At 36.7% G+C, this 27,114-nt stretch overlaps 1 protein-coding gene across 6 annotated transcripts in view; it reads right to left on the reverse strand.

Moving 5' to 3' along the window:
* The window catches only part of RASA2 (RAS p21 protein activator 2), a 117,085-nt gene that overhangs the window by 82,911 nt on the left and 7,060 nt on the right, over positions 1-27,114 (reverse strand). For 5 of the 6 annotated variants that reach the window (XM_060298532.1, XM_060298531.1, XM_030873333.2 and 2 more), the window contains exons 2-3: positions 10,323-10,440; positions 5,900-6,003 (exon numbers count right to left, since the gene is read on the reverse strand). The exons of the other annotated variant lie outside the window; for it this stretch is intronic. In XM_060298532.1, coding sequence (XP_060154515.1) covers positions 5,900-6,003; positions 10,323-10,399 — 181 coding nt within the window. In that variant the 5' untranslated portion in view covers positions 10,400-10,440. The remainder of the gene's footprint in view (positions 1-5,899; positions 6,004-10,322; positions 10,441-27,114) is intronic. 6 annotated transcript variants of the gene reach the window in all.

Raw genomic sequence — 27,114 nt, forward strand, 5'->3', positions numbered from 1 at the left:
GCAGAATCATGAGCAAATATACGATTGCTAAATTAAGCCACTGAGTACTGGGGTGTGATTTGTTATGTAGCAATAGATAACTGATACAGTCCCTATGCAAGCAGACACAAAAGTGTAGTCATAAGCAATTTTTAAACAGTAGGTTTGACTTAAGAGCTAAATGCCAGGAGAAATTACAATTCAAAGGGTTTAAGAAATACCTTCACTATCTTAAACCCAACCTTATTTCATAGGTGAACAAGGCCTAAGAAGGTAGAGTGACTTATTTAAGGTCACAAAGGCAGTTAGTGATAGAGTCATGAAAGGAATTCAGGTCTCTAATATCCTACTGAAATTCTCTTATAACACTCTAAACCATGGGGAAAGAAAAACAAGTTAACCAGTCTACTAAGATAACCATGGTTTAACTGCTTAAACCTAGATCCCTCTGAAAACTAAAATAACTAGAAAATACACATTAGAAGGTTAAATATATATGTTTTAATATTATTAGGATCCTCACTGGAAATGGAATTTTATTCTTACATGAAGTTTTTCTCTTCTCTTTTTCTCCTTTTTTAAGGGAAGAAGACACTATAACTTAGGACAATAAATCACACAGTAAAAGACTTTTAAAGCCTTAATTTTACAATTTTCTATTTTTTTGCAGCTTAGTTCCTATGTTTCAAGTTTTCAATTAATCTATAATCAAGTTTTCATACTAACTGTTCCTGGCATATAAGGATTCCTAATATGAAAAACTATGCCCCATATTAATAACAGTTATTACTTCCAGGAAGTGGACTGGGGGGGGGGGGTCAGTGGCCAAAATTAATTGTCTGTAATACTATAATTAAAATTTTTTTTACAAAAAGGAAAATATCCATATATTATTATACAATTAAAAACAAACAGGCTGGGCTTCCCTGGTGGCGCAGTGGTTGAGAATCTGCCTGCCAATGCAGGGGACACAGGTTCGAGCCCTGGTCTGGGAGGATCCCACATGCCGCAGAGCAACTAGGCCCGTGAACCACAACTGCTGAGCCTGCGCAGTTTGGAGCCTGTGCTCCACAACAAGAGAGGCTGCGATAGTGAGAGGCCCGCGCACCGCGATGAAGAGTGGCCCCCGCTCGCCGCAACTAGAGAAAGCCCTCGCACAGAAACGAAGACCCAACACAGCCAAAAATAAATAAATAAAGCAGCTTTCATTTAAAAAAAAACAACAAAAAACAGGCTTTTAAAGCTATTCAACAAGTACACATTCTTAGATCTTCTTAAGTTTAAAAGGTGGCTCTCTCAACCCTAGCTCAAATTTCATTCCCAGAAAATGCTATGGCACTGTTTAGCCTACAATTGGACAACTCAGTTATAAAATAATTGAGGGAACTCAATTTCCAGTAGCTCAAAATTTAAAAAAAACAAAGTGCTGCCTAACTTTATGAGTTAATGACAAAAGAAAAATACGTTAAAGTAAAAAAAATGTAAAAATTTATAAGTGAAAATATCAAGATTATTTTCCAACTTCAAAGGCTATGTACGAACTGTGTTTACTTTAATAATAATAATTCCTATCTGTAAAAGGAAAAACAATTTCTACTAAATGTAGAAATTTTATTCCTTAATAAGAATAAACTTTTTTTTAACAGTTCCCACACCAAGTTACGGCCTTCTGATACCACTCCTCAAAGGACTGATTTTTACTTTAAAAACAAATAAAAAAACAAAACAAGGGCAACTTTTGGAAATCATAATTATAAACCTCAACTAAAGGTCTTTCCAAGAAATACTATATAATGACTACTTGTAAATAGGTAATGAAAATTACAAAACATTTTCTTAAAATGTTTAGTCAATCAAAGATACACACTCTCTCAAGGGTCATTAATAATCACCAACAGCCTCTATCCAATCTTTATCCTACTCTACCTCTCTCTAGTCTTGCCATTAAAAGATCTCCCTGCCTTCTGAGATATTCATCTCTTCTTTCTCTCTTCCAACTTCCTGATACATTTAATCAATCTTCACTAAAGCCTCATTTTCCCTGCAACCCTCCTTAAATGCTCCCAGGGCAATTTCATTCATTCCAGTGGAGGCTTCAAGTATCACTCAGTGCTAATGACTCTCAAATCCATACCTCCACATCAAATCCAGATTTCTTCTCTGAGCTTCAGATCTGTATTTCCAACAGTCAACCAACATGTCCACCAAGGTACTCCCCAGGTAATGCAAGTTTAACTTGTTTGAAATCAAAGTCATCATCTCCCTTTCCCATCCTGAATGCTCCGTATCTCAGTTAATGACAACCATAGAAACAAGACCATTTTTAACTCTTTCCCTTCTTATATCCTCTTTATCTTCTTAGTACCTAAATCCTATTTAAAGCTACTCCTGTGAAGTACATTCCCTCATTTGCATTTCCACTGCCACTACCCTACTCATCTCATTTGATAATAGCCTCCTTGATGGCCTCCTGTTTAACCTCTCTCCATTCTAAAGCATAAACTATAGATCAGGGGTCCCCAACCCCCAGGCCACGGACCCATACTGTTAGGAACCGGGCTGCACAGCAGGAGGTAAGTGGCAGGCAAGCGAGCAACGCTTCATCTGTATTTACAGCCACTCCCCATCGCTCACATTACTGCCTGAGCTCCACCTCCTGTCAGATTAGTGGCATTAGATTCTCATAGGAGCATGAACCCTACTGTGAACTACACAAGCGACAGATGTAGGTTGCACGCTCCTTATGAGAATCTAATGCCTGATGATCTGAGGTGGAGCTGAGGCGGTGATGCTAGCACTGGGGAGCGGCTGCAAATACAGACTATCATTAGCAGAGAGGTTTGACTGCACAGAGACCATAATAAATCAATTGCTTGCAGACTCATATCGAAACCCTGTCGGTGAGTGGCAAGTGAAAACAAGCTCAGGGCTCCCACTGATTCTGCATTATGGTGAGTTGTATAATTATTTCACTATATATTACAACATAATAATAATAAAAATAAAGTGCACAATAAATGTAATGTGCTTGAATCATCCCAAAACCGTACCCCTCCCCAGGTCCATGGAAAACCTGTCTTCCATGAAACTGGTCCCTGGTGCCAAAAAGATTGGGGACCGCTGCTACAGATGACATATTGAAAGTAGATGTTCATATACTTTAAAAATATGTGTATATATAGTTATATATATGTATATATATGTATACACACTTTAAATATGTAACCTATAGACTCTGAGTTTGTAGTTTGAAAGTTATTGTTTACACCACAGGAAGTTGTTAAACTACAAAACTATATTCGTATATGCAGTTATATATGATTTTTAAAAGGTTCCTCATTCTTAAAAGGCTCAACACTACTGTCTACAGGATAAAGTCCAAATTCCTTAACACAGCTTTGAGGGTCCACCACAACTTGGTCCAAATCATATTCCCAGATTCATCTTCTACCACCCTTGGCCTAAGTGATTTACATTTTCCAGCAGATACACCACAAACATGATCCACTTTTTCTTCTCTGCTTCTGCTAATCCCTATTATCTTGAAATGTCTTCCTTTTCCTACCTAGGTAGTCTCTGTTAATCCTCCACCAAACATAATTAACTCTTCTTTACTCTGTGCTCCCAAGTACTTTGTTCCTACCTCCAGCACAGACCCTATTAAATATATTAGGATTAGAGTATAAATCAGCCTGAAAACCTGGGAGCAACTTGAATCTTATTCACCTTAATATCCCCATCTTCTGTATGCCACATAGACAAGTGTTTGTAAATGTCTGTTTAATTGAATTAAGGATGGAGCCTCAGGGGTGATCCATAATTAAGGGTTTGCTACACAGAGAAAAGTCTACATATAAGTAAAGAAGTCAGGAGGAAGACAACTAGGAAAATACAATGTCATTAAATTGCCTTTTCCTTGGCTTTCAACAAGTTGAATAAGCAATCCAAAGAGTCCAATGTGACATAGAGGCAGACGAGGATTGAAAACTATGAAAATGCCTTTTGTGACAAAGTATTTGTTATGTACATAGCTGACAGAAGTTAACATATTTATCAAATATGGATGCATAAGAATAAATAAAAGATAAAATTCCATCCAAAAGAAAAATAAGCAAAAGAATTAACAACTAATTCATAGAAGAAAAATGTAAAAGACCAATAAACACATGAAAAAATTCCTCAAGTTCACTAATAATCAGAAAATACAAGTTAAAATGAAATATTTCTTTCACTATCAAACTGGAAAAATGAAATATTTCTTTCACTATCAAACTGGAAAAAAAATTTTTTCAATGATAATATCCAAGAATGACCAGGGTATGGTGAAATGATTACGCCCATGTCATGTTTGGGGGAATGTAAATTAGTACAATATTTCCGGGAGCCAATGGAAAAATATATACAGAAAAAACCTTAAAAATATTCAAACGCTTTGGCTCAGTATTTTCACCTCTAGGAATTTATCCTAGAAAAAAAGACATGCAAAAATTTATGCAGAAGGATGTTCATAGCAACACCATTTAGAGTAACAAAAATCTGGAAACATAAATCTCTACCACGAAAAGAGTAGTTAAGATAATACATTCCTATAGAAAGGATATTTTAAAAATTACTTGTGAAAAATATTTAATGACATGGGAAAAGGATCATTAGAAGATATTAAATGAAAAAGGAAAAAAACTTGAATAAATAGTACAATGTAATAATATAAATGTGTGAAGTAAAGAATGGGAAGAAATACACAAATTATTAACTATAACTGTTCTTATGCAGAGTCATTACCAATCCCTTAGAACATGTGATAATTTTACAATTAAGAGAAAGTATTATTGTTTTTAAAAGGTTATTTTATCTGCTCTAAAATGATTTTTGGCAAACTTCAAAAACAAGTTTGTCAGAAAAATGAAGTCAGATTACAGCGATTTAAAAAGAAATAAGTAGGAAGCAGAAGGATATAGACTATTTGTTAAGGAATTCAATAGCAAAAGCAGAAACAATTTAGACGGTAGTTAAGAGGTCAAAGCCAAATAAAGCGTAATCATTTGAACTGTAGGAGATGAGCATGTTTCAAATGGGAAAGGAGAGATGGAGATGATGAAATTCAGGACACTAAAAAGGGAGAGTAATGCATGTAAATTACAGACCTCTACCTGTTATTCAAAGATAGTAGTGCAAAGACCATGAACGTGACAATATGTGGCCAGTTAGTTTTGTCCTAGTCGATGCCTACAGATCATACCTCAGACAATTACTTAAGAAACAGTTACCGGTCACCAATACAGCCAGAGAGAAGAATATGACTAGATTAAACCGAATTATTACTTCTGTTAGAAAAACTTCAAAAACAGATGTTCTTTGGTGGGGATCAAATACTGTGATCTTTGTAAAAAACATTCTTTGAACCATTCAACAATATTTACAGAGCATTTACTAAATATAAGGCACTCGGGCAGTGACAGTCTCTGCCTTCATAAATATCATATACATTCAACTAGAGCACCTAGACATTAAACAACAAACTGATTTGTCAAATCAGATTCATATAAATCAGAGTTCTACCCAGGATCAAGCTTTACTAATAACATAAAAGAAGTAGACAAATAGACTCTGATACACCTAAAAAACAAACAAACTGATGAACAACTATAATGAATACTACAGAAAGGGACCCACCAGGTACTATGGAAACATATGGTACCATGACTAGGGGGAGATTGGTTATGTCACTTCCCTGAGGAAGTGTCACCCAAGCTGAGCATTCAAATTAAAAATCAGATCCACAAATGAACATGAAGTCTACAGGAAAGGATTAGAAAGTTGAGAATATATTATTCTGTTGTTTTCAGCACTTTATACTTAGAGAAAGAATGAATATAAACACAAATGTTGTGATTAAAAGACAATTATGAATAGTACATACCTATACGAAGGTCTCTTTGTAAAACATTCTTATCATAAACATAGAAAGACAAATACTGGAAAGTTCTTGGAATCTCAAAGTAAAATTCTTCACTGAAAAACGGGCTAAAGAGAAAAGGGGGAAAGCTCATTAAATTTAAATTCAACAGTGTCCTCCTATAATATTTTCAATAAAATAAATTAAAATTACAGATTAAACACCATAAAGAAAAGCTTCAAGAGTTCCAAAATAATTCTCTATGCTAAGTTTCAGCTAAACCCTGTACAAACCAAGCTGAACTCTGAAAGGACCTCGATTGCCAGGCTGGGCTCTGAACAAACAGATTTTCTGGAGTCCTGTGGACAGAAGATCCAGTAACTGCCTGGGGTCATGCTCACCTGAAGTGGACACAAATGAGAGCTGAGGACAGTGTCATTCACACCATCATCATCTCAAAAATATGTAAATCACAATAATACATAACACCTAAAATGAATAATGCTACGTAAAATGTTATTTTAAAACATACTTTAAAAAATTAAAATAGGTTATTTTTAATCAACTTTACTGAGGTATAAACTACATAAAATAAAATCTAATTTAAAGTACAGAGGTTAATGACTTTTGATTAATTTATAAACCTGTAGAGTGGCCATCCCAATCAAGATATAGTAACATTGCAACTCCTCACAAAGTTCCCTCTTGTTTCTCTGCAGTTACTCCATCATACCTGTCACAGGCAACCAGTGATCTGATTTCTAGCACTAAAGATCTGGTGTAGGATTTCATATAAATGGAATCAAATAGTATGTACACTTGTGTCCAGCTTCTTTCACTCAGCTTAACGTCTATGATATCTGTTCCATCTTGCTGTGTATATCATTAGTTCATTTGTTTTAAGTGCTGGGTAATATTCCATTTATGAATATTCCACAATCCATGCTCCTAGTGATGGCATTTGAGTTGTTTCCAGTTTGGGCTATTAAAAATAAGGCAGCTATGAATATTTTTATACAAAGCTCTTTTATGTGTTCAGTTCTTTTGGACAGGTAACTAAAAATAGAATTGCTGAGTTAAAAGGTAGGTGAACTTTTAATTTATGAGAAGCTGTCAAACTGTCTCCAGTGCGGCTGTGCTATCTTGTACGCCTACGAGCGAGGGATAAGAGCTCCAGCGGCTCCACGTCATTGTTAACTTTTGCTACTGAAAGCCTTTTTAAAATTAGCTACTCTACAACATTATAAATCAACTATACTTCAATAAAAAGTTGTTTTGAAAAAAAATAGCTATTCTAGTGAATGTGACATGATAAATGTATACACCCGTGTAATCTCTACCCCAATCAAGATAAAGAACAAAGTTCCCCTGTGCAATGACTCACTCCATACTGTCACGGGAACCAGTGATCTGATATCTATCGTGACACATTATGTTCAAGAATGTGTAGTGACAGAAGTGGTTTTAAACTGCATTTCCCTGATGACTAACGATGCTGAATATCTTCTCCTGTGCTTGTTGCCCATTTGTATATCTTATTTTAGGAATGATTTGTTTGAGTTTCCTCCACATATTTTAAAAGGTTTGTCTGTCTTCTTACTGGGTTTTTGGTCTGTTTGTTTGTTTGCTTTAATAAATTCTGGATGCAAGTCCTTTGTCAGAATATTTTCTCCTAGGTGTGGCTTGCCATTTCATTTTCTTGACAGTGTCAAAGAGCAGAAGGCTCTGATTTTGATAAAATCCAGTTTATCAGTTTTCCTCCTTTATGATTGGTGCTTTTGGCACCCTAAGTAAAGAAATCTTTGTCTACCCCCAAGTTGCTAAGAGTTTCTCCTACGAAACAGCTTATTTTTCTAAGTTCATTTTAAGAATGCTCTTTTGATATTTAAATTCTCCTATGAAGACATGAATTTCTGAAATTCTAGTTAACATCTTTTGTCAAGAGTACCTCTTTCCTGAGAATGTTTAAAGAACAAAAGGTACTTTTAAAATGTCACCATAAAATGCAATCTCTTCAGGATGTCACAACTTAAAGAGAAGCTAAAATGCAAAGTAAATGACTCTTAAAGAAGTCATTTCTGACCCTGTCCAGAAAACAGTTGACTTAGCTTTTTAGTTGTTATAATACCCGGTCAACTTTTGTCAATATATTTTTCACTTCAAACGTAACCAAAATAAACTTAAAAGGTGGTCTGTCAAAATAGTCTTTCTAATTAGTCTCAATATAGCAATCAACACAAAAACAACTATTAGGTAAAGACAGGTTTAGGTATTTTTCTCCTTTGCATCATTTTATATACAATTGAGAATTTCCTTTATATATTACACATCCACACTCAAATATTATTTTTAAAACACATTCTAAACCCAAATAAGAACAAGATGAGAATTATTCACTAAGTCATCTGTATCACTGTATCATCACAATCTCAACAATCTAATCCCCACATCTGGGCGCCCACATCTTTATTTTATAAATTAATTAATTAATCAATCCATTTGAAAAAAAAGTTTTCAACAACGTTGGTTAGAAGCAATAACTAGACATATAGTTTTTATAAAGCAATACTCTACTGTTATCACTAACCTATAATCCTGCATATCACTCCTAAGGAAATTCCTGGTGTGGGGAAGAGAAGCACTAGGTACAAGAAGTGTTGCTACTCAATTTGTTTATAGACCACCTACTTCTGAAAAGGATTTGAGGTAGAGATTTAGGAGCTATGGATTCCATATGTGACTCCTACTTACCTGCCATGAAAAATTCTATACCCAGACTACCTATAAAAATTATAATATTCAGAACCCATAAAAGATCTAAATGATATCTACTGACTTTTGACTTAACAGCTTATCACAACATTCACTAGGGTAGAAAACACTGAAATGAAAGCAAGGTGAGCAAGGGTTTATACTACAAATTCTTTCACCCTATTCCACAAGGAAGAACGCTAGGAGGCACCTAGAATCCAAGAAACATGTAGTCTAATTATACTGAAATGACCTAAGGTAACCACTGCTAGCCTTAAAATATCTCCCAAGTTGCTATGCATCTAGCATAATAATTTAAGATGGATAAAAATACTTGGTTTTATCATTTCCCCCACACAAATATCTGGAAAGGCAGGCAAGAGTTCTGGAAAAATAGTAAGCTTATTTTAGTTATTCATTTACAAAGCTATATTACATACTAGAAACTACCACAAATATTCAATTTATTGAAAATTACTAGTTTTGTATATAACTGATTTTTGTTTGATACGGAATCAACATACATTAAATAACAAATTGAGATTTAAATAGTTTCAGGTCCCTATCCCAGTTTTGCTTCTAACTTCCTTTATTACATGCACAAATTATTCAGGCTTTTGGTGACTCAGTTTCATCATTTATATAAATAAAAACAAATTCTAATACAACAGGGATAGGTGATTTACGATTTAAAGATGTGAAGTATACTACTTCAAATCTCCTTGGATTACTAAATACTTCATCCACCATACGTTCATTCCAACAACTCTTCATTCCCTTATTTTAAGTCTTGTCTCTGAACAAGACTGCATCCTTCCAGTACAGCTCTGCACTAGAATTATATACACAAACACTATTACAGGGAAGAGGTGGCACATCTCAATTTTATGAATTATAATTTACTATGATACTCTCGCAGTGCTATTACACTTCCAAAAAATGACAAATCTACGTAAGAGTTCATTCCCTTACAACGCCCTACTTAGTTAAGTGACTTTTATAAACGTTAAGGGGTAATTTATTCTCAAGAGAAATAAAATAATGATGTACTTTGAGAAAAGTTCAAATGAGTGGGCAAATTTAGCCTAGAGAAAAAACTGAGGTATATTGGTAGTTGTTTTCAAAAACTTGAAAGAGTGTCACGTGAATGATGGATTAAACTTGTTCTCCAGAAATCCAAGGGACACAATTAGGAACAATTAAGAGGAAGATATATTTTGAGGCAATGAAAAGCCACATGAAAGCAAGCACTGTGGCTATCTTGTTCTTGTGGATGTATGAATAAATAGCACCCAGCAAGTTCTTGGCATATGGTAGGTTCTCCTTTTGACAGACATTAATCATTAAATGTAAGAGCTTTTCAAGAGTCAGAATAGTTCTAAGACCTAACAGGCTGCTTTTAGGAGGCAGTGAACTCCTTGGTCACTGGAACATTATTAAGCAAATGCCATATGACTACTTGTCAAAAATAATTGTCGGGAGGAACTAAGCGTACGGCATTTAGTCCAGCTCAATGAACATTAAGGTTCCTTCAAACTCTGAGATTCTGTAACTCTAAAAATGAACTCAGAATCTATAAGGAAAATAAAAGTTTCAGATGAAGGAAGTCTTCTTGATGATTACAGTCAGGAAAATGTGTAAAAATTTTTATTCAATATATATCATATGAATGATAATTTACCAATTTTTTACAAACCTTAAAGATTTTTCAACAACTTGGGTACGATAAACTTCTTCCTGGTCCAAATTTATGGTGCAGAAACAATCTCTCATTTTGTTGGGTCCAAGATATGGCAATAAATTTTTCGCTTCACCTGTTGGCACAAAAATTAAAACTGGTGTTAAATATCACCAGCTGCCTCATGCTAAGTCTTATATGGGACACATTAAATCCAAAAGAACATATAAGATATAGCACAGAAGAAAAAATTAGTAATTAAGAAAGATAATCAACTTGGTCTAAAGGAATGTGGTGAGACAGAAGGGAGGAGCTGTGTGTAAAGGGGCATGTGAGGTCATGTTATACCACCGTATCCCTGATCCTAGAAAAGCGCAATGTCCCCGCTTATGTCCTCATCCCATCCCACCAGCACCACCCTGAAGACATCTCCACAATTAATCCCCCTTTCCTGTATCATTAATTTTCCCCTCTACTGGATCATTCCTGTCAACTCATAAACAAACTTTGATATTTCCCAATTTTTAAAAAAGCACAAAAAGAAAAGAAAAAAAAAAAAACTCCCTTGACTCCGTCTCTTCCCTCATGATATCATTCCATTTCTAGACTCTCTTTCACAGCAAAACTTCTCAAAAACAATCATCTCTAGCCATTGTCTCTAATTCCTCACCTTCCAATCATTCTTTGACCCTCTCCAATCAGCTTTTAACCCCATGACAACAGTGAAACTGCTCTATCTAGGGTCACCAATGCCTTCCATATTGCCAAACCCAATGGCATTTCTCTGTCCTCATCATACCTGATCTGACAGCACTATTTATTTAATATAAGTGAATGCTAACATCCCTCCTTAAAACTCACTCTTTTCTTGGCTTCCACAACACAGTAGTTTTGGCTTTCCTCCTGCCTCATGGACCTCTGCTGACTTCTTTCCCTCCTCACGTCTCTAAATGTTGCAATGCTTCAGGGCTCATTTCTGGACCACCTTCTCTTCTTTCCCCATGCAAATTCCTTCAGGATACGGTGTTCATGCTGATGCCTCCCAGATATGTGTTTCCAGGCCTGATTTCTCCTCCTCAACATTAGATATGAATACTCAACTGCCTCCCTGGATATCCAGTAGGCTTCTCAAATTTAACAAGTCCCAGAAAAACCATCTGATTTCCTCCCCTAAAACCCACTCTCCCCCCAGTCTACCACCATCTTCCTCTCGTTTTCTCACCATGCTCCCCAAACCTCCCATCCCCACGTCCAGTCCATCAGTAAATCCAGAACTCCAAAATAAATCCCAAATGCAACCACTTCTCCTTGCCTTCATTAGTATCACCCTACAATCCACTCTCCATCAAGGAGTATGATCTTTTAAACATACTTTTCAAGTCAATTACCCCCCTACTCCAATGCCATTCCATTTCACTTAGAATACAATTCCATTTTTAAATGCCCATTTTCATGGTCTACACAGCCCTACTGAACTGTCCTCTCCTCTCTGACCTCTTCTCCTCCCACTCTCCGCAGTGTTCACCTTCTTTCCATTCATCAACCATGTCAAGCTTGTTCAAGCTTAGGGCATCTGCCTGAAATGCTCTAACCCTACATCTTCATATGGCTGCCTTTTCCTATCATTCAAGTCTCAGTTCAAATGTCACTTCCTCAGAAACCTTTCCTGACTATTTATCTAAAGTAAATAATCCTGCTACCATATTCCATGTCTCTGTTTTCTTCAGAGCCTTTACAACTATCTGGAACTCTTAATTTTTACCTAAATGTTTATTTCTGGTTCTCTCATTCTTTGGGAGTTCTTGGTTCCCTCCTTCAATGCACGAGAACTTACTGAGCCCCAAGATCTAAAATAGTGACTGTTAAATACTGAGAAATATTTGCTGAATGAATATTAAAGAATCAAGTAAGTCTAGTTTCGAAGTTCTTGTGACATGCTCATTGGCTAAAAGGACACACAAAACTGTGGGTGCTGAAATCAGACACCAGTGTACTAAATTAGGAAAGCAATGTAGTTGGCATAAGGGAAAGAGCATTTCCATGAGAATCAGGAAACCAATGTTCCTGTATTACCTCTGCTACTAAGTAGACAAATGACTTCAGACAAATCTCTGAAGAACAGTTTTCCTAACGAAAGCCTGGGCTAGATAAACTCAAGTCTCTTTCTGCTTACCAACTTTAAAACTAAAGGCCAGGGACTTCCCTGGTGGCCCAGTGGTTAAGACTCCATGCTCCCAATGCAGGGGGCCCGGGTTAGATCCCGCACGTCGCAACTAAAGATCCTGCATGCTGCAACTAGAGAACCTACATGCCACAACTAAGACTCGGCACAGCCAAATAAATAAATAAATAAATATTTAAAAAATAATAAATAAAACTAAAGGCCATTTAAACCAATATCTTTTAAAGAAGTCTAGCAGAAACTTAAGAAGCACCTATGAAAAACTCAATCAACAAATAATTTTTTTAAATTAAAATTATAAAAACCAGGGAACCGTCCCTCAGAGCTATCTGAGAGGCTGTCTCTCAGGCTTAAGTCCTGAGTAAGTCCACCGAATAAAACAGAATTCTCGAAAACTAAAAGTAGAATAAAATAAAATTAGAAAAATCAATGGAAAGGCACCAGTTAGATACTCACTGTTATTAAGTTTGTCACTGAGAGATTAGGGGAAAGAAATCAAGTTACCACGTCATAGAATAAGCATCTCAAGTCAAAATAAAGGAATCTCATCTTTTAAATGACCCCCAACTTGCCTAATATGGGTTGGCCTTTACAAATTCACATTTCCTAACAGGAAAAATAATATATATTTGAATTTGTATCCATCCATCTTCTCTTCCTCAAAAGACTACAATGTCCCTACCTATTATCTATAGCTCATCCATCTACCTGTGCTTTCTCTACCCCATTCCCTGCCTCTCACTCCAGGACACTGCCCAGCAATTCTGTTTTCATTACTTTCAACCTTCTCCTTTAAGTCTCTCCTTCTTTGCCGTCTCCCCTCTGTGTAATCCAGAGGGTTTGGGTTGTTGTTTTTTTTTTTAACTAAAAATCCACCTAGGTCACCATATAGGGCCTGGAATATAAACAAATTTGGAATTAAATCATAATAAACATGCTCCATATCTAATGAGGGAATCTTAATACTAAATCACTGCCCTTGAACATGTTGCTGTTCCATTCACACCAGTGCAATCTGAGAAAACTACACTATATAAATGTACACATATTCCACCGCCCACCTTTCTAAGAGGGAGACAGTGGGGGTTATTTTGTCTACAGAATCCAATGAACTTGACATTATCAGATATTTACTCAGAATAATTAAAATTCAAGTTCTACGTAATATATAAAATGGACTCAACATCACTTCCTAGAAAAGCAGTTGTCATAATCTTTGAATATCTGTCACTAATGTTCAAAATAAACTACACTGAAAAGTAAATTCATCTAATCAATGCCAGATCACCAATCAATCATGCTAATATATGTTGATTAAGTCAGCTATCAACACTTTAAACTGTGACTCCAAAATACAGTGGTAATTAACTGGCACTTTATAAAAAACATAAATCAAAATAATTAACTGTCACTTTATTCTAAAAAATCAAAAGTAACTAATGGTTAGAGAATTAACAAAAATAACGTTGTACTCAATATATCTCTAAGCAGAAAGATTAATTTAATAGCACACACTTTATATTAAGCTACACAAAGAAGTGAGGAACCTTAGAAGATTATACCTGTCCTGTGGGTGATGTTTTCATAGGGCCTCACTAGTTCTAGTTGATTATTGTATATAAATAAGCAAATGCATTGGACAAAAACCAAACAAACAATAAACTACTGCTCCTTAAAAGGCAAGCTTCCAGATAACTTATTTTATAATCTCTGCTTCAATCCCTCCCCTCCTACTCACAGCCTAAACCTACAATTTGGCTTCTGACCCTATTTCTTTACTAGAACTTTCAAGAACACTAATAATATTAAGTGCTACCAAATCAAGTGACTGTTCTTCTGGTCCCACCTTATTTAATCACACTTCAGTGTTTGATAACACTGACCTTTCCTCAGCTTAGGTAACCCATTCTAATTTTTTTTTTTTGAACTCCCTCTTTCAGGCTTTTCATCCACTACCTACACTTTAAATGTCAGGTAACTCTGAGCATCCACAGACCACTAAATTCATCATATAGGTGGAGAACCAATTTCAGGCATTTTTTTTTAATATGTCATTATAAAACAATTTTAAAATATACTAAAATACAAATACTTGTAAGCCTCTCAACATTATTTGATGGTATTATGTGCCATCTTTCTCAATTTATCTATAGCGCATTTGATGATGGCTAGCCTTCAGGAGAATCAGGGTCTATATCTGTGGCAGATATGGTGGGTCAGTGTTCATCATCTGTTACAATGTCCTTTGGCGTATGATTTCCTGTACTGCAGAGACTAGAAAGCTAAAAACTACATTTCCCAGCCTATTTTGTAGTTAGGGTTGTGGATGTGATTTAAATTCCGTTAATTAGATGCACTCGCTGGAAATTTGGAGGACAAAAGAGAAGGGAGGTTGCATTTATGTTGCTTCTACTAGCAAGTACTGTCATGGAGATGTCCAAGTTTCCCGCAGTAGCACTGGCTGCAGTCCTTGTATCCAGTCACAGGTTTCATAGATATCAAGAAGAAGGGTACAAGGCATCCATTCTGTCACACAGGTTGTGGCCAGTGTGGCTTAGCTCTAGGGCCAGCAGCAGCAGGGGAATTCCCTGGCAGTCCAGTGGTTAGGACTCCATGCTTGCAGTGCAGGGGGCACAGGTTTGATCCCTGTCGGGGAACTAAGATCCCACAAGCTGCACGGTGTGTCCAGAAAGTAATAATAAAACCTACTTCTAGAGCTAGCAGCAGTGACAACAGTTTACCGATGAAGATGGTTGCCTGTCGTTGGCTGTTTCCTAATAGTGGAAGATTCCTGATCATGGTAGAGGTGGCAAGGTTCTACAGCTAAAAGGTACAACTTCCTAATTTTGCAGGCACCTTTCTGATCCAAAAAGAGGTAGTAAATCGCTTTGTGGCCCAGATGCAATGTGGCTTTTGAATGTCATTCTTGAAAGTTGGACTAGAGTCTATTTCTTCAGTCTTTCTAACAATTCTGTAAGCCACTTAAAATCTTTTATTTAAAAAAAAATCTTTTATTAAATCTCTTTCTGCTTACACTAGCTAGAGTTGATTCTGTAACCTAATCCTGACTAGCTTCTTTTCTTATCCTTTCTACCTTTTCTAACAAATTTGAAAGTCCCATCTCACATTACTGGTCATCGTCATCAGAGTTTGGTAAGTCTTTCAACTAGATCTGGCTATCTGGATCAAACATGGACTCAGAAATTATAAAGCAGTATCTCACTGACAACCACTTTTACTGTTCCATTAGACAATGAGTTGAATAGCAGAGCACACTCAAAAGGTGAATGCTTCAACTTGGGAAATGGAAACAAATGGATCCTAACTCTGCATGGTTGTATCTGCCTTTGGAAAACATTTCTTCATGTCCTACTGCAGCATTTGGATGTGGTTTTGAAAACATGCTCAATAATACAATATCATGTTTCCATGAATTTGGGAGTGCCAAATTCTCAACATCCAAACCATGTGCACCATTTGAGTACCTCCATCTTATCCTTAAATTTACACATCCTATTTTGACTCTAAAGTAAAAAGATTAAAATGTGTTCAAGACATTCAATATATTGCTAAGATATGACACTTGAGCAAGACAGCTGAAATAATGGAAATAGTTTTTACTTGCATTTGAATGAAAGTAGAAAATGTTTTTAGCTTATTCTTGATTTTTAAAATTCTGTGCATGCCAGGGTACTTCAATATGCAAAGGTAGATACTTCTACAAAGGCAGATGTATTATTGGCCCTACAGCAAATAGTATAGCTCTGACTACATTTACAGCTGTTGCTATTTCCTTCAACAATGAATCAAGAGCAGGAGGCATATTACTGACGAAACAACCATTCCTCTATGAAGAAAGGAGGCTGGACTTCAAGTAGGCCAAGAACACCTTCACACTACACATCACTGGTTTTGTCAACCATAAAATGAAATAGCCGCCTGCCCATTCACGGGACAGTAACTGTTTCTCTGCATCATACATATCTTGCAACTTCATATACAGAGTATATAACAAAATGCTGTATTTAGCTCTGATCCCCTTCCTTCACACTGTTGCCTGTTACTTTTTTAATACGTAAACATATATATCACTCCTTGCTCAAAAATCTTCAATGGCTCCTCCATATCTACCACTGCCCACCTTGCAGGATAAAACCTAAAATTCCTGTGTCTGGCATAAAAACCCTTCATAATCTGGCACCATCTACTACTTAATCTTTACCCCCACAAGTTATGCTCCAGCAGTACTGTACTTTTAGTTCCTTGAAAACACTGTGTTCTCTCATGCCCCTGTACATTTTCAACACTATCTTCATAGCATGGGATGCTCTCACCTGATTTTTTTTCTCCTGAAAGCTCTGCTTAAGACCATCTTTGTAAAGTCTTCCCTCAACTCCTAGGTAGGCATGTCACCCTTTCCTCTCTTCCCTACTACATCTTATATGCACTTCTACTCTAAGGATCGTATTGGATTGCACTTGTATTTCATTCAACAAATATTTATTAAGTGCCTACGGCATGCCAGACACCTTTCTAAATACTGGGAATATAACAATGAACAAAACTAGGTCTCTGCCCACGTGGAACTTTTGTACAATTGAAACAGTGGGGACAAGCATCATAAACTCTTAAACAAGTAAGTATATAATATTTATTGCCATGGAAGAAAATAAAGTAAGACAGTGAGGGAGTGCCAGGCCCAGAGGGTAGAGAGGGAGGAGAGCAATGTTATTCTATACAGGGAATCAAGGAAGGCCTTTCTGTGAAGATATTTGAGGAGATACTTGAAGGAGGTCAATGAGGGAGTGAGTCACGCAGATACCTGGGGAAAGAGATGATTAGCAGAAACAATAAAATATGCAAAGTCCCTGAGACAGGATAGTTTGGCACACTGAAGGAACAGCAAGGAGGCCAGTATGGCTGTAAAACAGTAAGCAAAGTAGGAAGAGCGAGGAAACAGTAAGAGATGAGGTAGGATTGGGGAAGGAAACAGGTTAAATAGGGTCTTGCAGGCCAATGGAAAGTCTTAGGCTTTTCTGAATGAGATGGGAAGCTATTGAAGGATTATGGGCAGAAGAACGGCATGATCTAACTTTTGTTCTAAAGAATCACTGCAGAAGGAAAAGGGTGGAAGCAGGAAACTAGATAGGAGGCTATTGTAATCATTTTGATTAGAGATAACTGAGACTAGGGGGGCAGTCCTGGCATGGAAAGAAGTGGTCAGCTGGGCATATATTTTGAAGATAGAGCCAACAGGATTTTTGATAGTTTGCATGTGGATGTGAGAGGAAAAGGGGTCAAGGATCGCTTCTTAAAGGGTTTCAGCCAGAGCAGCTGGACGAACAGAGATGCCACTTCCAGAGGAAAGAGTCTCTTGTTGGGAAAGAGGGGTCAAGAGTTTGTATTGAGTATGTTAAGTCTGAGATGCCTATTAGATATCCAAGTGCAAATGCAAGTGGGCAAAGAAGTGCTGGCTAGAGATAAAATTTGAGAATCATTAGCAAGTACATAATATATCTCAAACCTTAAGACTATACAGGATCACAAGGAAGGTAAACGTGGAGAAAAGAAAAGAGATTTGAAGACTGAGCCTCAGAGCTCTCCATCATCATTTTGCATTAGTAGAGTTAAGAAGGAACCAGCAAAGGAGACTGCTACATGTCTCTTCGCTGAATATAAACTTAAGGGACAGGACCAATGCTTAGCATCATGCTTAGCTTATAACAGTTAATGAAATATCTACTGAATAAGTATAAGTATGTGTATGTTTATAACTTTAGCATGGGCAAAAAAAGGGGTTCTAATATCACATCACGAATTATAAAATTGCATATAAACTTCTTTTTATAAGTTTGATATAAGTTTATCCATGTCAACTGCTCCGAAGTTTTAAAAAGAAAATGTCTCCTGTATACAGTTACCAAAAGCACGAAATTTCAGAATTTTTATAGTATTAATACAGAGATATCATATTGAAAACAAACAAACCAGTCCTGAAATGCACACATTCAAACATTTACTGAGTGCCTACTCAGATGCCAGGGATACATTAATAAGAAAACTGTGTCCTCATTGAACTAACACAGATGGACAGATAATAAATAAGATAAATAAATTAAAATGGTATGTTAGTATTAAGCAGGAATGGGCACCACATGAAATGGCAGAGGGAGGGGAGCCAAGGAAGGCTCCACCTAGAAGGTAACTTCTGCATAAATACCTGAAGAAAGAGGGGAGACAAGTAACTATTTTATAGAAAATAGCTTTTAGTCATTGGCAAAAAGTAAACAATTTAAACCAAGAAGATAAACACCATTGGGAATCAAAACCAATAACCTAGATTAACAGAAATAGAAAGACAGTCAACTTTCTGTGTACAAGATCAATGATTCTGTGCAAAGGTCACAGGTCCAGAGCCTACCATATAAATTTTACCTAGGACTAGAATCCCAAATATCAGGGTATTGGGTAGAGATTCCAGTGTTACGCTTCTGGGCATGGATGTGAGTATGCACATATGTGTTTATGTGTATGTTTTGGGGGGACTGTGTGCATGCATATATATCTATAGGTTTGTATGCATGTTTCTGTGTGTCCGAGAGGGGAACACTACTGGGATAAGTAAGAAAAGAAGATAAATATTTATCAAGCAGTTGCATGCTCCGAGACAGTGCTAAATATTTTCTCAAATACCTCATTTGGTTGGTACAACAACCTTGTGACATAAGCATTACTGTTCTCTTTTATAAACTAAAAAAAAAAAAATTCACAGTTACACAGCTGGCACAGTGAAATGACAGAAATCAAATTCCAAAGCCTAGTCTTTCCATTCCTATTAATGTCTTTCTGAACACAGCAGTGTTGAGAGGAACAGACGGCTATTCCTTTCTGAAACTATCCTAAGAGATCTTGTAGAATCTCCAATCTATTTCAAAGGATACCTTAAGCACAGAAATAAAAGCCAATACAGACCCGCCAGCGTGATTAACTCCCAAGAGAAACTGCAAAGGGCCAGGGTCCTGGACAAGATGATCCGAAGATAAAGATTATTTGGAGTGGGAGGAAAGCTAAATCATAATAATAGTTCACTATATTCATTTATCAAATAAATAATACATTACACATAGATTTTTTTAGGGACTTCATATATATTATTTCACTTAATCTTCAAGGTAACTTCTTCCAAGTAATTTTTTTTTAAATACAGAAACTGGGAATGGAGGGATAACATTCCAGGAGTAAGGCAGGCACAACGTGAACAAGTTCGGGAGGTGGAAACAGGAGGAGCACCTTCAAGGAGGCAGTGAATAGTACAAATTGGCTAAAGCGTAAAGAGAGATGAAAGGGTTATAAGAAAGGATGAGACTGTAAAGGAAAGGTGGCATCAAACAGAACCTGGAATGCCAAGCTAAGGAGTTTTAACTTTATTCAGGAAGCAACAAGGGTCACTAACAGTTTCTGTGTGATCAAAACTATGCTTCAGGAAAATTACTAACAGTTACCGGGCCTAAACTAAGGGAATAAAGGGAAGATGCGAGCAAAAGAAAAATGGAAGAGGTACTACAGAGAGAAAATTCACAAAATTTGGCCTGAGTGACTCAGGATATGATGTTCTAATAACTGGAATAGCAACCTAAACAGAGGATTAGACCTTTAGATGGGGGGCAAGATATAAAACTATGCAAACATTATCATTTACATACACAACAAAAAAATGGAGTGAAACAAACATACGCTTAAAAATATAACAGCTTCAGTGTCGACAAGCTTAGAATAAAAGTAAAATGCTGTTATGCCATCTAATTATAGACAAAAAGACAATCCTATACGTGTTCTTTTTTTTTTTTTTGGCTGCACTGTGAGGCATGCGGGATCTTAGTTCCCCGACCAGAACTCAAACCCGTGCCCCCTGCAGTGAAAGTGTTGAGTCTTAACCACTGGACCGCCAGGGGAGTCCCAAGACAATCCTATGTAATGTTAACATATAAGGTCTTTCAAATTTTCGTATAATGTTTAATTTTAATTTTTGCAGTAAGATGAAAGTTGCACAAAATTCTGAAAACATATACAGTACTGGTGCAAGTTAAACAAATTCATTTTGGAGACACATATGAGTTTCAACGTGAGTTTTGTACTTAATGATCTGCATGTCCCTAGTCTCAACCTCCTGCATAAAAAGAGGTAATTATAATGCTTCAAGGACTACTGTGACCATTAGCTGAGGTCAAGCACTTACCACGATGCCTAGAACAGAGTAATCACTCAGTAAATAGTAACTAGTAGTGCCCTTCCTTGGTTAGAGATTCCTAAAAATTAGCATCTGTACACAATTCCCTTCACTCAAGCCATTAGGTTCTGACCAAAGATAATCTGTAATTTAACAACGAGATACACCAGAGAAGCTCACTTTTTTTTAATGAGACTTTTATTAAAGAAATAATACATTTCCACTAGAGGAAATAGATGCACAAACACCTAACCTTTCTATACCTCGGGCTGCACATCTCTAAAATGAGGGGTTTGAACTATTTCAAATGGGGGGGCACAATTTGGGGTTCAGCTAACCAGAGATTTATTTTGTCTGTCTTGCATAGTGTTAGGAAAAATGTAGCCAACATCTAGAAACCGGGAGAGTTAATAATAAATAAATCCATATTTCTGGTTTCTCTTTAATAATCAGAGACCTGGCAACGTGGTTCTGAGTAGAAACTATAGACAGACAGCCTCTTTTGAAATCCTAACAATCCCCACCTGGCTTTAACTTCACTATGCCTGGTCTCTGTAGACTGGAGTTTGCAACGCCTTAACTAGTTAATCTTCTAGGCCTCCGTAGAGATTTAAGATCCTGAGAGATAACACCTGAAATGTTTTAAAATGCACGTGGCAACACTGATTTCAAATGTTTTTAGATATTGCTACCTGTGGCCAGTTTAATCTCATAAACACTACAAGAACTGGATATACATTTATATTAAATAGCTGTTCATCAAGAAAACTATGAATATTTACTTTACCGATTATCACTACTGTTTACGTTACAACGTGCCAAGCACTATAGCAAGTCATCCAATCTTCCCACAACCACTCTGTAAGATTAGAATAACTACCATTACGAATTTATACAAAAGGAAGCTGAGGCTCAGAGAGGTTAGGTGATTACTAGAAAAGTAGCAGAAAATCATGTTTTCAACATGCTACAGTTTCATTTATCATTCAATTTCTAGATACCTAATAAATATTTCCTATAAAGAAATCTTACAGAAGAGCTCTCTCTTGTTCATTTTTTACAGTTCTCAATGGAGAAAGGAAGAGAAAAACTGCCGTAATCACACATGACCTTCCAAAAGTTTTCCTATTCACCCTCTTCAGAGTATGTCGGATTGCCCCAGGTGTACAGTAACAAAAAAGGAGGGGGGGGGTACCTAAGAACCACTGAAGAGAAAAAAGTTACATAGCTGTTATTTCGCTCTCTAGTTGTCATCTCGAAAGCACCACTGGGAAGTTATACATTTATATTTGTGATACTATTGAGGCAGAGAATGAGACACCAATAGGCATATGGTGACTGCTGGAATATCTACTAGTAAGTAGCGTTTTCCAATGCATAAATTAACATAATCAGATAACTAGATTGTCAAGCAACTTTTCTTACTCCCAATAAATGATAAATTACCTTTAAAAATATAATCTGAGATTCTATAATCCCACTCAACTGGTCATCTTAAAAAAAATCAACACATTACATAATTCCTAGCAGAAATCTGGTTCTATGGAAGAACAGGCACTATGATATCAACCTGGGACCTGGAGGTTAAAGAAACAGGGAATAATAAAGTTTCACTAACACTGCACTCCTACTCCATCACGGAAATAAGGTACTGTGCAATCACCAGTAAAACATAAACGAGGTAATAGCACTGAGTGAGCACTTGAGTGGGCAAAGGACTCCAGGTATCCAGTATAGTTTAGGTGGTTAGCCTAAACTCAGTGAGCAAAGAACTGTCTTGTGGTTATAAAACCTGAACAACATAAAGTACAACTCTTGACAAGGCACAAAGTCAAGGTTAAAGCATGAATTCCATGGCAACTCCTCAAAAATGCCCTACTAGGTAAGATGCAGCTCCTCAGTGTGAAAGTCTACAGAACATAGTTAGGGGCCAATTGTTTTACACAAGTCATGTGCATAATAATTATCATACAGTTATCTATATTGCTATCATATTAATCACCTCCGACTGAAGCTTAGGCCAGAGCAAGAAGTTAGGAAACTACTGTACATGAAAAGGCAAGTTTCGCAAGGTATTGCCAGGAAACCTCCATGGGTTATAGAGAGACGTCACCAAGTTGCAGGCAGGATCTTCCTGTGGTTTGCCTTGCCCACTTCCGGTTTCAGTTTTGAACGTGTGCTGATCCCTAAGCTCCCTACAGCCCCCTTCTCAAGTAGCAAACCAAACTCTGAAGCACATATGGCAGAAATCTCTCCTAGGATAGGCCAATGGTCCCTACAGCTACAAGAAACTTAAAGGCTCCTAAGCTGACCAAGAGAGACTAGCATGGCAAGCAAATGAAAGGCCCAAAGCCAGGTGGTGACAGAACTAAGGGCTACATGGACAGGCCATATATGGGATAAGGCTACTATTTCTGATAACAGCATCCAGGAAGCCAAAATGGGACTCAGTCATGATCCAGAGTTTTTCAAAAAAAAAAAAAAAAAGTGGCACCTAGATATAAAGAAGTAGCACCCACACAGGTGCATGTATAGGGGGTGTGTGTGTGTGCACGGGTGTGTTTTCTAAGAGAACCGTTAACATGCACAAACCCACATGAGCACAGCCAAGCAGACAGAAGAATAACATTTTTTGTGAAACCCAAAAACAGTACTAAAGATAAATTTTTATAGCATTCCAACGTTCTAATTTTATTGACATTAGACCATAACCAATTTAGGGATAATTATTAACTTCTTGACAACAGAAATGTACTCATCAGTTCTTCCCAATATACCAACTCACAGGCAACTTGGTAGAGAAAAGGACATGGACCTTGGCATCTTAAAGACCTTCTGAATACCTGCCCCTGCCCCTTTGAACCCTGAGCCTTTCCATCTGCTTCTTTGCTAAAATAGGAATTAATAACAAATTTCTTCATGAAATTGGATTAAATGAAATAATTTACAAAGTATCCTAACAGAGTACCTGGAAAAGAGTAAATACTCAATAAATGTTAGTTCACTTCCCCCATCTACCAAGAAAATTTTTTTATAAAATAAAACTGTCCAGGGACTTCCCTGGTGGCACAGTGGTTAAGACTTCGAGCTCCCAATGCAGGGGGCCTGGGTTCGACCCCTGGTCAGGGAACGAGATCCCATATGCATGCGGCAACTAAGAGTTGGCATGCCACAACTAAGAAGGCCATGTGCCGCAATTAAGGAGCCCGTGAGCCACAGCTAAGTCCCAGCACAACCAAATAAATAAACATTTAATAAAATAAAAAATTAAAACTGCCCAAATTCAAAACGAAGAGGTTCCGTACTACTCACACAAATGTTAACAATATTTTAAGGGATCAAAATTATTCTTTTTACTATATTCCTCTGAAACAAAATACTGAATTTTTTTAAAGTCAACTTTCTGAATACAAACAATTGGTGAAAACAGGCAGAGCATATGGGAATTCACTGTATTACTCTTACAGTTTTGTGTGTGTGCAGTTATATCAAAATTAAAAGTTACCCAAAAAATTGACAGAAAAATTGACTTTATTTCTATGTGCACTCAAAATGTTACCCAACCTAACATTTGGTTGCCCTTATTTTTGCAGATAGGATAGTCTTCAACAGTTAGAGAAAGAGAGGCTCTCACAGAATAAGACAAATATTGTATCAAACTCACTTATACAAATAGTCATTTTTTGATAACATACCTCATACATAAATACACTCTCCAGAAAAGTAAACCTTTATAAGGCCAATTCCCTTTGTCCACCACTGACATAACCAATGTTGTTTATCTTTTCAAACACCTTTCTGTGCATTTTTCCATATACATATACAGAAGTCACATATAACTATACATACCACCCTAACAACTGGCTTCTTTCTTATTCAACGATACCTCTTGAAGTTCTTTCCTTTCATACTATAGATACATCTCATTCTTTTTAGCCATATATGGGATAAGGCTACTATTTCTGATAACGGCATCCAGGAAGCCAAAACTCAGTCATGATCCAGAGTTTTTCAAAAAAAAACAAAAGTGGCACCTAGATATAAAGAAGTTGCACCCACACAGGTGCATGTAAATGGGGTGTGTGTGTGTGTTATAAAATATGTTTATGAACATACTACTTAGCCATCATCCTACTGATGGACACTTAAATTGCCTCTGTATTGTTTTACCAACAAGGTAATATTAAACATGTTTGTATATACCTCTTCTGCAACCGTGTGTTTCTGTAGGGCAGATATGTAGAAGTAGAAATGAATAGGGTATACACACTTAAATTTTTAACAGATATTGCCAAAATGCTCTCCAACACTGCTTTCCAGTTTAAATTCAAGCAACAGTGAAGAAAGTACCTGTTTCCCTAAACCCTCACCAAATACTGAAAGCAATGAGCTCTTTTTTTTTCACAAACTGATGACTTTTTAAAATCTGTATTTCCCTGATTAATTTTTGTTAAACCTTTCCAGTATTTTCTTATGTTTACTGGCCTTTTGTATCTTCTTTTCTGTGGAATGCCTATTCATATCCTTTATTTTTCTAATGGCCTTTTCCTTTTTAAAATTTGGATGAACTTTTTATATACTCTGGACACTAACAAATAAGGAGTATAGATAGCAGGTTAAGAGTAACAGAGCCAGTCTGCCCACGGCTCACTCACTGTCTCATCTTGACAAGTTACTTAGTTTAGCCTCAGTTAAACTAAGGCTCAGTTACACTAAGGTCTCCGCACCTCAGTTTCCTCATCTGTAAAAATGTGGATAATAACTGTACTTATAGAGTCATGAGGATTAAGTTAGTTAATATACTTAAAGTGCTTTATCTTTTTTTTTTTTTTCAAACATCTTTATTGGACTTAAAGTGCTTTAAAACAGTGCCTGGCACAGTATAAGTGTTATATAAGTGTTTTCTTTTTCCTCTAAGATTTGCTGCCAGTATCTTCTCCCGATCTATTGTTTATCTTTTAGCTCCTGTTTATAGTTAAGTCTTCATTTACTTTTCCTCAAACAATTCTTTTTCCATCTCTATTCTAATATCAGAAAATTATATACGTAGATGAAACAAAAGACTGCCCTCACTGGATCTCATAACCAACTTCTCCTCAAGAATAAACAGAGACATCAGCCAAAGGATCTAAATTTAAAAAAATCTTTCCGCTAAAAAGATAGCTAACTTCCTTACTGCATAAAGCATTCCCACAAATCAGTAAGATGACTGATAAAGGAGCAGGGAAAAAGGCAAACCAAATAAACACCAAAAAATGGGGAAAAAAATAGCTCTTAAAAATATGAAGAAAGGGGCTTCCCTGGTGGTGCAATGGTTAAGAATCCGCCTGCCAATGCAGGGTAGTGTTCGAGCCCTGGTCCGGGAAGATCCCACATGCCGCGGAGCAACTAAGCCCCTGCGCCACAACTACTGAGCCTGCTCTCTAGAGCCCGTGAGCCACAACTACTGAAGCCCGTGTGCCTAGAGCCCGTGCTCCGCAACAAGAGAAGCCACCACAATAAGCAGCCCACGCACCACAACGAAGAGTAGCCCCCGCTCACCGCAACTAGAGAAAGCCCGCGCGCAGCAACAAAGACCCAACACAGCCAAAAATAAATAAATTTATTTTAAAAATTATTAAGAAATCCTCAACCTCATTTAGAAGTGCAAATTAAGACTAAATACTAGGTGTTCCTTTTCATCTTACAGACCAGTAAAGATCAAGAAGTTTTAAAATACACACTATGGGGGTGTAAAGAAACAGGCATTCATATATTGCTGCTGGGAGCATAAACTGTTATAGTTTCTATGAAAAGCAATTTGCCACTGTCCTTTGAGCATAAAAATGCACATACCACTCAATTCATCAATTTAACATCTAGGAATTTATCCTACAGACACATGCATTCATATGAAAAATAAAATACCTACAAAATTATTTATTGCAGTAATGTTTGTAATAGCAAAAACTGGAAATAATCTAAATGTCCAGTCCAGGGGACTGGCTAAATAAACTGTGGTATATAGAGATGACGAAATTTTATGCAGCTGTTAAAAAAATGAGGCAGTTCCCCTCCCTCCCCCCTCCCTCCCCCCCTCCCCCCATATATACACACATATATTTATGAAAAATCGTCAAGCTACTACTATTAAGTGTAAAAAGGCAAGATGCAAACAATGTGTATATTTTGTTATGATATGTATATTGGTGAGACAGAGATGTTAATACTCACACATTTAAGTATAAATGCTTAAATAATCTCTGTATGCATACGAAAGAAATTAATTGGTAATGCTTGCTTCTGAAGAGGGAATAGCTAGAGGAATAAAAGAAGTTAGAAAAATTAACTTTTAATGTATACCTTATGTACCTTTTGAATTTTGTACCAAGTATTTGTACTATCTAATCAAATGAACAAAT

This window comes from Globicephala melas, chromosome 4, assembly GCF_963455315.2.
Source record: "Globicephala melas chromosome 4, mGloMel1.2, whole genome shotgun sequence".
Taxonomy (NCBI): Eukaryota; Metazoa; Chordata; class Mammalia; order Artiodactyla; family Delphinidae; genus Globicephala; species Globicephala melas.